Here is a 16,442-nt window from a genome sequence, read left to right as displayed (position 1 = left end):
TTACGCGTACAACAAAAAAGGCATTCATTGAGCCGGCTCCAGTGCACTTGGAAAGCTAGCCGGTTGAAAAACAGACAAGCTCAGCTCAAAAGAATGTGTTGTTTTTTTTTTAAAGCAAAGCAACACAATTGGAATGGCCTGTAAAGCATTTTTCTTTTACAATAGTAATAGTGTTTTTTTTTCTTGTAAAGCCATGAATAAAGTTAATCAAGAGCCAAGCCTTTTAAATGGGAATAATGCCGTTTTGATTGACACTGTCAGAAGGCATTCATTTGAAAACATATTTATCATTATTAGTGTGGGACTGTCTACATCGTACTCATTTACTAATACAATATACTATAATTCGATATAGGGCTGTTCGATTCTGAATTTTTTTTTTTAATCGCAATTATTTTAGTAAGAATTTAAATCACGATTAATAAAACGATTATTTTTTTGGGGGGGGGTGAAGGAGACTATTCTTTTAATGTAAACAATTTTAAGACAAATTCAATTCTTGGAAACACTATTTAAATACTTATTGGATTGGATTGTTTATAAAAACTTTTTTAAAGTAAATAAAGGTGCTCAATTTTTGAACTCAAGTACAGTATACAAAGTATAATATTAGACATAATTTTTTATCAATGTTTTATATATATATATATAATATGTATATAATAACTATTATGCCAATTTTGTAATCATTGAGTGCAATAATCAAAATCGCTATTGCATTTCAAATAATTGCATGATTTATAGCTCGTGATACTCAGGAAATTACACTTTAAATTAAATTATCCGTAAAATTCCCATCATAAACCCAGATTATAGATTTATGCAGCATTTAGCCAGTCTCGTGAATGAGCGGGCAACTCCATTAACTACAAGTTAATGCAATACTGCCACCTAGTGCTTATTTTCAGTAGTGCGTGTTTTGTTTGGTTCAGAAAGTGTTGACATTCAGAGTATTTTTGTGCTTTCTGTAATACCTTAAATGCACCAGAGCCCTGGCCAATAGCAAATCGGTAATTGGCGTCAAGAACTCAATCAAGAGATGAAAGTCTTTGTATTTCAGGGAAAGACCTACATTTTACCGGAGTTATTGGGGGAAGCTAAAGAGTCTTCCAGGTGAATGCCCAGGCACAGATGTTCAACTATTAACATTCACACCAATGAACAATTAAGACTTTTCAAGTAATTTAAAATACTCTTTTCCAATGAATGACACCGTACTACTTGATGAAAAGCAAAAGCAGAAAGATCCTTTTTTTAAACTCAGCTGGTAGTGAATGAATTAAAAGGTGAGATGACACACGCCATTCATCATGACTTTTATTTATTCATTTTTTTATATAGGGGAACCACAAGTACTTTAAAAGAAGGTTATACAGCGCTGTACACTTGGGAGCAGTACAGAGACTGGATTAGTCTTATCATCTCCCGTTAAATACTATTTATTTAAATGTTCTATAATCTTATCCTGATACAATGATACAATAAAAGCTTGTGTAACTGGTCCTGCAGCTTTTCTGATATGTCAATACAATTTTTGTTGGGACTGTTATTTCCTTCTATTTGTTTTCCAAAAAAGGAAAATAAAAGCAATGATCAAAAACCATACGACAGGCAGAATCTGCCACGTTGTAAGACTCCCAATTCACTCACACAATAGAGAGAAAGAGAGACAGAGTGCTGAGGAGAGGGGGCAAGTAGAGATAGTATCATCCATGTTCTTGAAGGCTGGTCCATGGTGGAAAATCGACATCAGTTCATAGTGACGTGCAGAGAAACACAAAAGATCTTTTGCACCTTCTGCAACCACCACTCTTCCTTTGTCCGTCCGCGGTCTCACCGTAAAGCTCACTTCCATAGCTGTGTGCTCAGAGTTTGGCCGGATCCCGGCGCCGCCCAACCACCCATAGCAGCTGGAGGCTGAGTGAAGGCCATGTGTCCGGCGGGTGCGCCGTTCAGATGCAAGCCTGACATCTGATGGCTCACCTGAGGGTGGAATACACGTTACAAATCAACACTCGAGAAGGAAAACATTACCTAAACCATTAGTCCACAATCAACGAGCCAATATGCAGCACAGACCTGATAAAAAAAATTTCATTGAAGAATAAATGAGATGAAGGTAGTCCTCGTGCTTAAAATGGACTTTTGTGCACAACTCTTTTTCTTTTGGCTTTTCCTCTGAACTTTTGTCAGCGTGTGCCCGCCCTCTAATGGTCAGAATTACTACAGCAGCTCTAAACAATATCAGGAATCTGTCAAAGCTTTTACATCGTCTTTCCCTGTTGGGCGAAACACTTAAAGAGTTCGGCAGGGACATTTATCTGGTGTAGTTTTTAATACCACACCAAACGTAAGTCTATGGAAGATTTTTTTTTTTGTCCTATAAGATTTATTTGCTGCAATGTCCATCTAATTTGCCCATGGGGCTTCAGAATCAGTAGTGCTCGCCGAAGTGACAAAACATTAGCAATGGGACTGTTTCTTTAAACCAATCAGATATCAAATTTGTCTCAGAGGTGCAGGTAGCTGGCAGCATTTTTCAATCCTGTAAACGGTGGGGGTGAGGGGCAGTGATTTAACAGAGCGAAAGCGTTACACATTGATACCTGAGCCATGTTCCACTGAGCTTGTTGCCCAGGCTGGATGGCATACATGCCTTGGGCGGGCACCATGCCTGCAGGCATGGCAGCGCCATGTGGCGCCATAATTCTTGGGGCCATGCCCATGACGCCGCTAGCAGGGGCATTTCCCATGAAGCCATTGGGCATGGTCATCCCAACCATCATTCCTGGACTGGGCCCCATCATGGCTGCTCCACTCTGTGCCATCATGGCACCCATGACGGTCGTAGGCGGCATGCCGGTGCCCATGCCAGGGAAGGCCTGATAACCAGCGGAGGTCTGGACAGGAAACTGCATCTGAGAGGGTCCCATGAACATGCCCGCTGACAGAAAGAGGACAAAGAGCATTGCGCAAATAAGAATGTTAACGTGCCGTGACATACAGGTTTGCTCATGTTTAGATTGTACACGAGCCAGTAGGGAAGCACGCGCAAGGTGTCACCGGTACGTTCTCCTTCCGGCTTCTGCATGAGAGATGCTGCTTATAAAACCAAGCAAGTGTCTACACATATAATACTAGCTAAACTAATGTCAGTTGATCAACGCTAATTAATGCAGTGCAAGTGAGTATTAGTTGACTACGCTTACTTTGCATGAACACTGAATGAAGGCTAAACTATCAACAGTAGTGATTTTGGGTGCATAACAAAACTTGCTGTCCTCTTACCAGCTGGAGCCTGAGGCGACATATTGTTGGTTCCATAAAGTGACAAGATGGAGTCCTTGGACAAGGGCTTCTTCGCATGATCTTCCGTCTTAGTTGCGCTGTTGCTGTCACTGAACAGGTCAAGATCGCCTTGTCCTGAGCCTGACGTGGCTCCGCCCACTGCTGCTGCCGCCGCTGCTGGGGCTTGTGTGGGAGTGCCTGCAACGCTGCTGGAGCTCACCTAGATGGAGGAAAAAAGACAGAAGAAGTGGTGTCGAACGATTTGGGCAGCCACTGTTTGGTGTAGATGAAATACAAAATTGGATTTTCATCTGTTGGGCTATGGCATTTTTTGGGAAAGTTCAAAAGGTACGACTAAATTGAGAATTCGCTCATGCTCTCATGGTCAATGCAATAATAATGGCTTAACAAACGTGTTTGTTTGTTTCTTTTTTTGGTCTCCACAAAAGTGATGCTTTTGGAGATGTGAGGATCCCCCACCCTTATGCCAGCAATTTGGCAGGTTGTACCTGAGGAAACTGAGAAGTTGACGCGGATGATGGCAGGGGGTTGGATACCATAGGACCAAATATGTCCAGGTCATTGTTGTTCTGGCTTGTGCTCGTGATCCCATTGTTGCTCGGTGCAGCTGCTGGTGCGTCTACCACAGAAAAGTGAAAAGACTGGTTATACAGGTGGAAAATAATCACACTCGGAAAGAAAGCGGCGTCAGGCACGGACACAAACTACAAACTAGAATTCTCCCAAAACTAATGGAACATTCACTCACTCAGTCACACAATGATAATAAATAACTATAACCTCCTACGAAATGTTTCTCCACTAACACAGACTCAGTCCAACTTGCGCTCATTGACCACAAGACAACGGCAGGAACTTGTCGACTCTTTAACTCATGCAATTTATCAAGAATTAAGGAAATGAGGTCCTCCACTGATGTGACTCTAAAGCGACCATTTCCAATTTGCCATGTTGACACATAAAAAAGTCTTAAGTCAGCAACAAGCGTCCGTGGTTGAATCAGCAACTTCAACTTCCTGCCAGACCAAACTTACAGTGCTTCTCTGCTTCAACATTTCTGCACGACTAAGCAGCGTTTTCTGCAGTTTTATCTACTATCTTTAATCTATATAGACACGGCTATTGAACTTACATTGTCAAATGTTGTGAAGGGTACAAAAATTCTCAAATACTGTTCCTACAGGGTGGAGCTAGACAAGCTGTAGTTTGTTGATTAGTCAACAATCTTCACTTGTGTGCAAAAACATGAATGGGAAGGACAAAAAAAAATGTCGTTGCCACATTATTTTTGTTGTACTGAATAAATAAAAAGGAGGAACAAAAAAATGCTGGATGTCATCCACTGTTGGTGTTTGTTTAGTCTTTCTTCTCACTTTTGTTGAATTAATTAACAGGTTGAAGTACGAAATTACGTCATACTATTTACGTAGCTCACACAGACATCGCCATCAGGGTTTAGTTTCCGCACTACTTAGCAAGCTCAATTGAAACGCGCAGGTAGAAAATGGCAAACCGGAGAGGATTTGAATTATTTTCTCCGTCAAAGGCAGTTTAACTTGGTATGCTGATGCTGCGCAAATCCCACGCCAGTACAAATTATGTCAGATAGGCACGAGCCTCCTCACACGACATTCCTTTGTACACTTTAATCGATGCAAGGTTGATAAAAAAGAGCAACGGACTCACCAAGTGCTAGTAGGTTCACTGAAGGTTCTGATGTCTTAACTGGGCTGATTTTAGGGACAGGCCTGGACTCATCATTCTTCTTAAAATAAGAAGTTAAAAGTCATTTAAGAGGATAAACTGGTGAAAGCTGAGAAGGCTGTGCGAATGCGTACACGAGAACTCACCTTGGTGTAAGATGACACCTTGCTCCCTCGCTCTGTTTCCTTCTCTTTCTTGATACAATCCTTAGGCTGAAAATAAAACATTAAAAAAATAAATGAATCAGTTTGAGCCTAGAAAAAAAACATGAAGTGCAGAGTGGTCAAATAGTAACATCCCCCAAATAAAAAAGGAACGTACACTTCCGCCATTGGTCACATTCATGTTGTAGTATTTCTTCTTCTCATATTTATCCCTGATGAAGAATTCAACTGCTCTGAGGCAAGAGTCAAGGAAAAAAATAGCTTTACACACTGGCCACAGTTTGAGGTACACATTCGACTTTGACATTGGTTTGTCGTGGTGTAGCTTTGCACTTCAAAAAAAAAAAGATTTTCAAGACTTCCCTTACTTCAGTGGTTCTCTTTTTTTTTTTAAATAAAAGCATGATACACACCAATAGTGTGCGGTAGAGACATGTATTCAATGCAAGGTATGAATTTGCCCGAAGGTAGAGATTTGGACCTTACAGGCAATTGATTATGTCTTTGAATCTTCTTCCGTGTGCACTGCTCAGTGTGACAGAAATGCCCGAATTGTACAGCTACATTTATTGTGAATACTTGTTTCACACTGTTTCCAAGCCTCACGAGCTGCTTCCGGAGCTCCTTCAGTTTGTTTGGGCTCATTTTCCGCGCTCTTCTTTTTTTACTCTATAAAATTAGGGATTTTTTGTTTTTACAAAGCGATCCATTGCTGAGACGGACAGCAAGCTAACAAACTGTAACCTAAGGTGTGTTCGGTACTCCACGCCGACACCCGTGCACTACTCTTGAGTGTGGGTGTGTTCGGTAGAGTGCATTTGATCTCATTAATTTCCGAGCGCAGCCAGCACTGGCATACGGGGTCCCCAGTGGCACGTCGAGTACCGAGTGCCGTTTTTTTGTACACTTTGGGATTATTTACAAACTAAAATGTGGCCCGTGGGTTAACATTCATCAAGTGAGATTTTCGGGGAAGTGCAGACAGTGAAAAGATACTGGTCCGTTTGAGGTCGTCTGAAGTTTGCTGGAAGGTCGGCCTCATAAAGCTGCCTGGCCTTGGTGTTTCCCATATCCTGTATGCGCTGAAAAAAAAGAAGAGGGCAGAGAGGGGTAAACGCACTGAAACAATGCACTCCTTCATTGGCAAATTTAATCTTGAACTGACAACGGACCACAGATGAAAATTAGCCATGAGCAATAATATGGATTTGTAAATGCTCAAAGCCACTGACACTTTAAAAATATAAAAATAATAAAATGTATTATTTGTGAACGGAAAAATCCATAGTAACACGACATTCCTCGTGCTGCTTACTGTGAAGGTCCGTCAAAATACCACTCAGTAGTCACTATTACAGCGTACATTATTCAAAACTATTACAGAAACATTAACACAACCATACCTGGATTTGATCTGTGGTCCATTGGTCCAAGTTGACTGATTTTACTCGGGATATGTGGACACCGAGATTCCTGTGAATGCCCGCACACCGAATGCAGATAAATACTCCCAGGTTCCAAGACGCCCATCGAGGACCTGACAAAGTAAAGAGGGACCCCATGGTGGACCAGACCAGTAAGAGAAGACCTAACACCAAACGGTAGAAACGCTACAGATCCCTCTGTGACGTGACAATGAGGCTTTAGAATTGTCTGATTTAGAACATGATAGACATGCTGAGTGAGTTTTATATAAGTAGACACGGATTCGTTGAGAAAGGACATAGTTCATGTTCTTACGAGGTAAAAAATGTTAGCATGCTAGCTAGGCGCTTAGTTTAGCTTCAAGGGACGCGGAGTCAGCTGACTACCGGAGCCGCTTCCGTACCTCGGAGTCGCCTTGTGTCGGCTAACAGATGCTACAATTGTTCATACCGCGGACGGCGAATGTTTGTGTGGTAAAAAGTAACAAATACTAAACGTGGTGAATGTCGCACCTTTCGCCTCGCAGTCGGCACAATACTTGTTGTCTTCCTCTCTGAGCATTTTGGACAGGATGGCCTGGTGCTGCTCGTTCAGTTTCTGGGCCTTCTCTCTCTCTGAGCGGGTCGTCATGTTCGCTTCTTCCGTTTAACCTATCGAATAAAATAGGAACTACAAAAATCCGTCGATAGTCAAGAAAAGTTTCCGATAAAAGATCATAATCAGAAAGGCGAACGCCTCCGACTGGTATGAAGACACCCGGAACCGGAATCGCTCCTCCTCTTGGATGGGCGCGATGACGTCACGTGACGCACGAAGTTTCTTCACGTTTCGGATCAGAGGAAAGATTACGCACGGCTGCAGAATGTTCAATTTAATCAAGTAACTTTTACACAATACAATTACAAATCATGACAACCATTAGACAATGGAGGACTGAAAGTTCCAAAATTGATTAAATAAATACACCGTGATATGTTAAATTAAAATTGTCATTAATTAATTAATTGTTTCATTCATTCATGCGATACCATGAAATAATTAATTAGATACAGAAATAATATGTAGATATTTTTACATATAATCATTGGTGATTTAATTAATGAATGACACATTGATTTATTCAATTCCATATTTCATTAATAATTTAACATTTAATTCATGATACTTCTATTTAATTATTTAATGGTGCATATATTTATTCATCTGATTTATTTAATTCCATATTTAATGAATCAAACAATTAATTACAATTTTAATTGAACATTTCATGGTGTACTTATTTAATTTGGGCACTTTCAGTCCTCCATATTATACGTGGAGGATGGTGTAATGTGAAAAAACAAGACCTTGTATTGTACACTACAACCCCAACAGTTGGGTTACACGCTTCATTAGGTACACCTGCAAAATCTAATAGCAGAGCTGCAACTAAAGTGATACCTTGCCCCAACTTATGAGTTTTTTGACTAATGAGCCATCACTTGGTCAATTTTTGTGCTTTGTCTTGCGAGTCACAGTTTGTATTGAGAGCGATCATTAGATACGCCTCTCTTCAAGTGAAGTGAGCAATAAAAAGGAGAACAGTCGCAGATGCACTTAAGAGCCATTAACTGAATGGCTACTGAAACTCGAGCACACAAATACAAAATGAAAACACTTACAAGGAGCAGGCAAGAAGATGCCAACAGAACTTACTTAATTGCAAATGGCCAACAGAAGCTGGCGTTCGAGTTGATTCTGTCACTAGTTATTTAAAAAAAAACATTTTCGGATGTGCTGCAACTGATGAATGGCATTTCAAGTCATTTAAATTGCGGACAACTGATTCAATTAAGAGTTAATTGAGTTACAAACCTGTTGGTAATGGCTGTAATTTGCAGTGGTGTAGAAGTACCATGCATCATATGTAATTTAGTAATAATATAATAATAATTTAAGTGTTTTTTCCCCTGAAATGTCGGACCCATTGATTACAACACAGTGAAATCCGTATTGAGCAAGCTTTTATTTTCAAATACAAAAAAATATTAAATAAATATCTCAAAAACTAAATGTGTTACAAAAAAAGCAGACATTTTTAAATCAACATCAAAGATGCATTTAGTGACACATAAAGCCATCGCCGATTTAAAAATTTCTGTTGGCCAGTGTTTTTATTCAGCTCAAAATGTCAATTTAAACTAGTTAAGTATTGTTTTTGAAAAGACACTTTCATTGAACACCAATATAGTATCACTGAAGGCATTGTAGCATACAAGTACTGTATAGAATATATACGAAAGCAACACTAATATAAAAAAGGAATGACAAGAAAAAACAGGTTCACAATTGATCCAGTTCGTATAATGCCAAATACAGCACAGCTTCAGAAAAAAGTTTCCAAGCGAATCTTGAAGTTATTCTCCTGATGCCTTACAGCGATACCATGGCGGAGCAGCATCTCGACATACGGTGGCCAGAAAGTGGAATCTATTGTCACATAAGGGTCATGTGGCGTGCTCAGGACCTTGTTCATGAGCAGCTGTAAGACACACGGGAAGCAGTGAATATGGTTCAACACCCTCTCCATCGACAAAGAAAGAAGCAAAAAGCACTTTTTAAACTCTGATCTCATTTATGCTCTGCTAAAGCATGAACAGAAGCAGTTGAGCTTGATGCCTCGAGACATTTTAGATTACTTGACTGTGCAGCTACGAATGAGTTGCTCTGTGTGGTGAGTTGCAAGTACTACCATGGGGGAATGTACCGTTGTGCATTTCGTACCTTTGCAACGCAACTCACCTCCAGAATTTCATTCAGGGAAACTGAGTCTTCATTTAGATCATCTGTAATATTCTGAGGAAATGGAGATCATGATGAGCGACAGCAGATCAGAAACAACGTAGACGTTTGTGTTTCAGCTGCAACAACATCGTCGATAGCAGGAGAAAAGTGAGCGCACCTTCTTGTTGGTGTTGAGGTCGCCGCAAGGAGGAGGGACGTGTTTTTCTAGGATGTCTCCTAGAGAATCCATCAGCTTTTCCTTGTAGTCTTTCATTTTCTTGATCTTCTCCTTAGTTTCCAGCAGAACACTGGAATCCATGTGGACACACACACAAACCACAATAATTAGAATAATTTTGGACTAACAGGCATTTTTATTCGTTTTAAAATACTTTTAGATTAGTGTAGTAATATCTTATTTTTGGAATGTTAAGTGGCAGAAAACCTAAACCACTCACCTGTGCTCTGATAATATCTGACTTTGTTCTTGTAGTCGCTTTGCATGATCAGTGGCAGCCTTTAGCACTTGTCCTTTTTCCTCCAACCACTTCTCTTCACTTAAACACACAATTGACACAAAAACCTCAGCAAAACGCATCACGATAAGAAAGTAATGCATGCGTGCAAGCTAAAAAGGTTGCGCACAGTTCTTTAGTTTCTCGCAGTTTGTCTCGCTTTGCTTCATAGCAAGAGAGAACCATCTCAAGTTCAGAGCATAGCTTGAGCATCTGTGGAAAAAAAAAAAAAAGAGTGGGCAAATCAGAAGCAGAATCCGTTTTCGATTATGTACTTTTCTTGTGCTTGTACCGTACCTCCTCTTTTCCAGCTTTAAGTAACACTTCAGAGTTTTCTGCCAACACTACATGGATTAAAGCAAATATAGGAAGCCATAATGATACAATTCCCACAACTGACCGGCATATGCGTGAATTTATTTGTTTGTTGGTGAGGAAGTCTATACTCTACTTTAACTATATAGTAATTATATAATGTTATATTACATAATTCATTATATTTATTTATATGAGCACATCCATTGTGTTCATAATGTCTCACAATAATTAGGGAACAAATAATTATCAATATGCAACACTTGATTTCAGTAAATCACTGCCAGTGTTTACATGTACGGTACGCCACAAATGATCATCTCAGCTTGAGACCGTTAGGTGAGCCGTGACATGTGATGTCATTTTCAGTCGATAGCAAAGTGGCAAAATCTGTTTTTAAAGGTGTTAATTCGATATGGAAAATAATGATGTTATCAAATTCATTATAGGCAAAATATCAACCTTTTACTGCTGAAAATTGCTAAATTAGTAAACTATCCCTTTAGTGCTGACCTTGGCAGACATCTGCATTAAGTGTTATTCAAGTATTCTGATTTATTATGATCATCAATGAATGATCTTATTAAAACTGCTTCGGCATATAACTTCTAAAATATGTTACAATGAATATGCAGTCATATTTACATCTGAATGTTACAATGGTTACTTACATCTCGGCTCCACTGTAAGCCACTGCTCCATTTCCGCTTCTGTTGTTAACAGCCGATTGACAGACTAAAAACATTACATGAATTCATTAAAAAGAACGAAGCCACATAGAAACATATTGATTAATCTTAAAAATAAAATGCAGGAATGCGAGATGCAGGAAGTTGAAAGGAAATGTCAGGAAACTCAATTATTTCCGCCCACATTCAACATCAGAGGTAGACTATAAAGCATCTGAACCGATTCCACAAAATCAACATGCGCAGTCATCTCACCTGATCTTGAGTATTTTCACACTGGTCTGGTTCACATAGTAAAATCTTGTTTTGAAGCTGCAACGGGGTAAGTATTTTGTTTAATTTCTACAGAATTGTAGTTTAATTAATCAAGAATCAACATGCAGTGTAAATGCAATGTAAAATCACCTCATCAAGGTGAGCAAACTGTTGCTCACATTGGTTCACTAGCTCCATCTGGGCAGCTTCTGACAGTTCAAATAGATCCTCTTTGCCTTGTGAAACTCCATCCTGTATAGAGGCAATTTCGAGCGTAATGTGAAGTCACGTCAATAGTCAATGCTGTGATATTTCCACTTTTACTATTCAACAAACATGAACTATCTGCCCAAGAGTTCCCCTATGCATTTTTTTCAAGCTGTGCAGTGCCTTGAAAACGTATTTACCCAATTCCACGGTTCTAAACATCAAGCCAGGCTAAACTATTTACGGAATAGTTCCCGTATTATACAATTAAACGTATAGTATACAAGTTAACATAAAACAGGAACTCAACATTTACCATATCTGACGAAGTTGATTGACTGAATTGGCAACAAGAAACAAACCCTTCTTTTTCAAAATGCCGCCAACAATGATGACGTCATATACGCGACAGCGTAACTACAAAGCATTGAGGAGCACCACTGCTGCGTCCCTCTGCGCATTCGTTTTTTTTAAGCGTAAGGTGCGTCCTTTCTTCAGCGCACGTGTCTATAAATTAGCAAGATCCATCAAAAATAAAGGATAAAAATATAACCTATAAGAAACGTTTGAGCTATAAACTGTTTGTATGCACTTCGCGTTCTTTTTAACTACTCACCACGTTGAAAAAAATCAGTGCATTCGTGACAATTTATGCAGCTCCAGCTGTTGTGAAATGCGCTATATTAATAAAGTTGTATTGCATTGTCTTGTATTGTCTTGTATTGTTCAAGTTCTGCCTCTGTGGCCACTTTTAACTGCTATTTTCTAATTATTATTCTTTCACTAGTACTCGTGGTTAAAAATGTTTTTAAAACCACATTCCTCTGCTAGTAAAACAAGTGAACAAAGTTTACAAAGCAATGACCTGTCACATAATGTCACTATTATTATTATTATTATTATTATTATTATTATTATTATTATTATTATTATTATTATTATTATTATTATTATTATTATTATTATTATTATTATTATTATTATTATTATTATTATTGTTGTCGTTGTTGTGAATTCCATATAAACGAGTCTTGAGCTGGTCAATGGAGTGGGCGTACATTTTCGAAATTGGCCAGCAGGTGTCTCTGTTTACTCGTCCCCTTGCCGCTTGTCTCTCCCTGAATAATGCATGCTCGCTGAAAACAAACTATGTCCATGAATCACAAATATTATGTCGAAAAAAATCCTTAAGAGAACAAGCGAACGTGCCTTCAGGTTATTTACTCATGCAACGAGATATGGATATTTAAGTTAAACTTTGCTATAGTGCGCCAAACATCTTTAATAAGACTAAAATAAACTCCTAATCTTAAGCGATATAACTTAATTTATTGTAAAGAAATAATATACGTAATATTTATAAAGAATTACAATGTCCTAATTAAATGCATTCTGATTTTAACTATAGGGGGCTTCTGTCCTTTGATAATGTTAAATGCATTAATCATCTTTACAACAGAATGTTCCGAGCAAATTGAATCTCTCTGCAGAGTGTATTTATTTGATTTTATTTTGCTTTGTTTTACTCTGCTGTCTGATTCCAGGTCAGCATTGCAAATGTGAATCTATTCCCAATTCCCTTGCCTGGTTAAATATACTAACGTGGAAAATTCCAATTATGTTACAGTCTATGTGGCAAACTACTATATGTACAATTACTCTTACCGCTGCTTTCCCTAAAATTGTGCCACTTCTTATATATGACATTAGAAAAAGTTTATTATTATTATTATTATTATTATGATGATGATATTATTATTATTATTATTATTATTATTATTATTTTATTAAAATAACACATGCAGCGTCACTGCATTTACTGGTCCTGATTGTGCTATTTTGTTTGTGTTTTTAAACAGATGTTTTAATTCAAAGTGCTGTTGGGTTAATACACCAATTGACTGCAGCTCTTTATGACAAGAATGTTTAGACATTTTGCTTATTTTGCTGCCATCTAATCATGTTTATCTACCAGGGTGTTTATTCCACTGTGTTATTGGGTTCAAATACAAGGTTTCAAATGTAGCAGCTGCAGTTTGGGAGAAAATATACGGTGTTCCTGCTGTTTTAAAGCTTCCTTAAAAGTCCAACTATATATTATTTGAATGATCAACTAGAATTTGATTAATATGGAAATTTGCCAACAAACCGTTCCGTGTGAGCCTTCAGCGCAGCCTAATTAATCAACAGTTAAAGGAAATTAATACATACATCAATTCTGTCAGAAACATGCTTAGCTCAATCGCCCGTAAAATTGAAGTTTGAAGTATTAACTGGCTCTGCAGGAAGGCTATGATTAAAACTCTGCAATCCCACTCCATTTAGATATATAGAGTGATTCAACTCCGGGCAAATATAAAGTCGTTTACATGTCTATTGTATTTTTTTTCTTTTCTTTCTTTTTTTTTTTTTTTAACAACAAGGACAATGTTAATTGTGAGAAAATGTTTGTGATTGTTAAAATAATTATTGTTGCTGCTCATATTAAAATACCTTTAATGTTTTTTTTTAACATCTAAGGTCTTTATTTGGTAATTAATTTCATCATTCACACTTGGAAAAAAAAGTAGTTCAACCATTCCATTGCATTACTGCAATGCTGTCATACGGCCATCAGTGGCTCAAAAATTAATTTAGCTTTGCACCTGAGACTGTTCACACAAGGTGCAAATAATAATATAAAAGGGAGTGGGGGGAGAGAAACGAAAGGGGGGCCAAGGGGAGGACTGTACTATTGTTTCAGTAGGGACTCTTGCATCAAACTTCAATTTTCCGGACGATTGAAGTAGTGATTTTTCCCCCCCATCTTGAAGTGAAATACTGAAATACACTTAAGACCTCCAGATTAATTACCATGAAGTGGTCCCACAGACTGTAATATTACTTATCATGGGGCCTCCTGACAAGCCTTCATAAAATAAACAAGTGAAATCCATAAACTTGGGTTGCCTTAACACTCTCTCCTTTGATTTTTTTTAGCACTTCATGACATATAAAGAACTCATTGGCCACTATTTTAGGCACAGTATAATCTTCATTTAACAATTTTTGTTAAGATGCATCATACACATTCATTTGATGATATTATTTAGTGGCACGAAAAGACCAAAATACTCTGGTGAAAGTAGTTTTGTTTTTTCCAGCTGTGCCTAATGTTATGGCCCAATCATTATTTGGCTTTCAATGAGGACATCAAGTTGACTACTTGCAGTATATAAAATACCCATACAGTCCTCTAAACTTATTGAAGTTTTAAGATGGGCGAAAAAAAAAGGCAAACACCATAAAACAAGCCCGATCAGAGACAGGTCTACTTATCATTTCTTTGAACAAAGGAGGTTAAACGGGAGGCAGCCTTTTCAGTTGCTGTTCGTGACACTCTCTCTTTCTCACACCACCATGTTTTCAGCTTCATTAAACCCCTTAAAGACAAAAGGAATAAAGAGGCAAAAGGAAGAAAACAAACAAAAGGCTCCCTAACCAGACTTTGGCATCAATGCCACGGCCTCAACTCTTTATAAGCACCCTACTTAACATTAAAAACACTTTCAAAAAAATCCATTTCTTGTTTAGAAACCCTTCTTGGACAGAAGTCAAACATATTATTCCGCGGCTAAAAGCGGAGAAAGACAAGCGACAAAAAAAGGCCACTTTCATTGTAATTCATTGACTTGTTCAAAACGGCAGGCAAAGAAAAGGGCCAGACATTAACTGCCGCAGATGCCCTCATGAAGGGAGAGTCTATGTAGGCATTATGGCCTTTGTTCGCACTCACTTCAACTGTTTAAAAGAAGGGTTAACTCAATCCATCAAATTGTCCCAAATTGTGAGGAAATTTCAAAAACCATATGGCCTCCAAACGTTTGCGTCCTTTTTGTGCGGTGGGACACACTTGTCTCAGTATGGCAGGCAGCGGGGGGGCGGCCCTGCGCCTTTGTGGCTCGGCCCATCGGGGAACGCAGCTCATTTGTCCCCACTTTTCATGCTTTACGCTCGAAATTACGGCCCGGACCCGCAGAACAAAAAAAGCCCCCTAAAGGACGGCAGAAACTGGGCCAAAACTTTGTGTTTTCATGGCATCATCGGCTTTATTTGCCGGGGCCAGATTTGTGTTTCTCACATAAATTTTTGGCCCGAATAGAGAAACACGTCTGCGGGTCAAGAAGCCACGATACGCATTTAAGACGTGAAAGGACACGGGAGATTCCGAGCCACAATATGTTTAGAGCATCCTCGTAGAAAAGGACACAAAGGGATTAAATAGTGCAGTATAATACGTTTGATGGCTTTACACGCCGAGTGGCGTGTCGTATAGCACGGTTTTTATTTGTCTGCATTCGAGAAAGTAACAATTGTTGATTAAGAATTACAACGTAAAGGAAATATTCAGGAAAAAAATGCCATTTTATTCCCATTGTTGCCTATGTACATTGCAGTCTGTGCATTAATTGTTTTTCAAATCCTGATTTTTAGAAAGGCACTTACAGGTGTTCAAATAATAACAAACGGTATCCAAACAAATTCATAATAATAATAAAAAAAAACGTCTTAAAAATCACCGCAATATAAGGTAGTTGTCTCGCCATCAAATAAAACCCATCATCACCTGAAAAAAAAAGTCCCCAATTTTCATGCACTGCGGCACAAGGTGAAAAGAGGGGTTGGCTCGCGAAACACAAACCTTTTAAATAAAAAATAAACAAATGGTAGGGAACAACGAAACAAATAAATAGAAACGTAATCAAAAATCAAATCATGCATTTGCATGCAAAACATAAGCCGGTGAGGCCCTTTGAAAAGTAATGGGACGAACAAGTGTGTACGCGTGGTGTGAGCGCGCGCGTGCGTGCAAGCGTGTGCGTGTGTTCGCGTGCGTGTGTGTGAGTGTGTGAGTGTCTGCGCCCGTGAGGTGAATGTGGCTTGGCGTTGGAAAAAAAAACAACAATTAATAATAATAATAATAATAAGTTACATGTGTCATTTTTGACCATATTGCTTTGATTGCAAAGACTGTTTGTTACATCGTGAATGACCACTGCATATTTCTTCATGTTGTGTATCCATGCTTATCCACGATGTTTGTCCATACAAAAGTA

General features: G+C 38.6%; 2 protein-coding genes across 3 annotated transcripts; both read right to left on the bottom strand.

Annotated features, from left to right (window-relative positions):
• Positions 1–1,304: 1,304 nt before the first annotated feature.
• Positions 1,305–7,431, bottom strand: smap1 (small ArfGAP 1). 2 transcript variants are annotated; one of them, XM_088303717.1, is made up of 10 exons: positions 7,115–7,431; positions 6,581–6,714; positions 6,174–6,259; positions 5,335–5,410; positions 5,160–5,225; positions 4,996–5,074; positions 3,798–3,928; positions 3,289–3,508; positions 2,607–2,944; positions 1,305–1,983 (listed from the first exon to the last, which is right to left on the bottom strand). In XM_088303717.1, exons 1-10 carry the CDS (start codon positions 7,230–7,232, stop codon positions 1,846–1,848), a joined length of 1,386 nt encoding a protein of 461 aa, XP_088159843.1. In that variant the 5' UTR covers positions 7,233–7,431; the 3' UTR covers positions 1,305–1,845. The 2 variants fall into 2 exon arrangements, with proteins under 2 accessions (XP_088159843.1, XP_088159845.1); XM_088303719.1 differs by having other exon boundaries at positions 4,996–5,071.
• A 1,290-nt stretch (positions 7,432–8,721) lies between these two features.
• Positions 8,722–11,824, bottom strand: cenpk (centromere protein K). Its single transcript, XM_088303151.1, has 10 exons — positions 11,663–11,824; positions 11,290–11,391; positions 11,140–11,196; positions 10,867–10,930; positions 10,178–10,224; positions 10,011–10,093; positions 9,824–9,922; positions 9,544–9,673; positions 9,384–9,437; positions 8,722–9,123 (listed from the first exon to the last, which is right to left on the bottom strand). Exons 1-10 carry the CDS (start codon positions 11,663–11,665, stop codon positions 8,968–8,970), a joined length of 795 nt encoding a protein of 264 aa, XP_088159277.1. The 5' UTR covers positions 11,666–11,824; the 3' UTR covers positions 8,722–8,967.
• Positions 11,825–16,442: the final 4,618 nt, after the last annotated feature.

The sequence above is a fragment of the Idiotropiscis lumnitzeri genome, chromosome 8, assembly GCF_059441095.1.
Source record: "Idiotropiscis lumnitzeri isolate Australia: NSW breed Sydney's pygmy pipehorse chromosome 8, RoL_Ilum_1.0, whole genome shotgun sequence".
In the NCBI taxonomy this organism is placed as follows: domain Eukaryota; kingdom Metazoa; phylum Chordata; class Actinopteri; order Syngnathiformes; family Syngnathidae; genus Idiotropiscis; species Idiotropiscis lumnitzeri.
The sequence above is the reverse complement of the archived record's forward strand: the minus strand, read 5'-3'. Positions and strand labels throughout refer to the sequence as shown.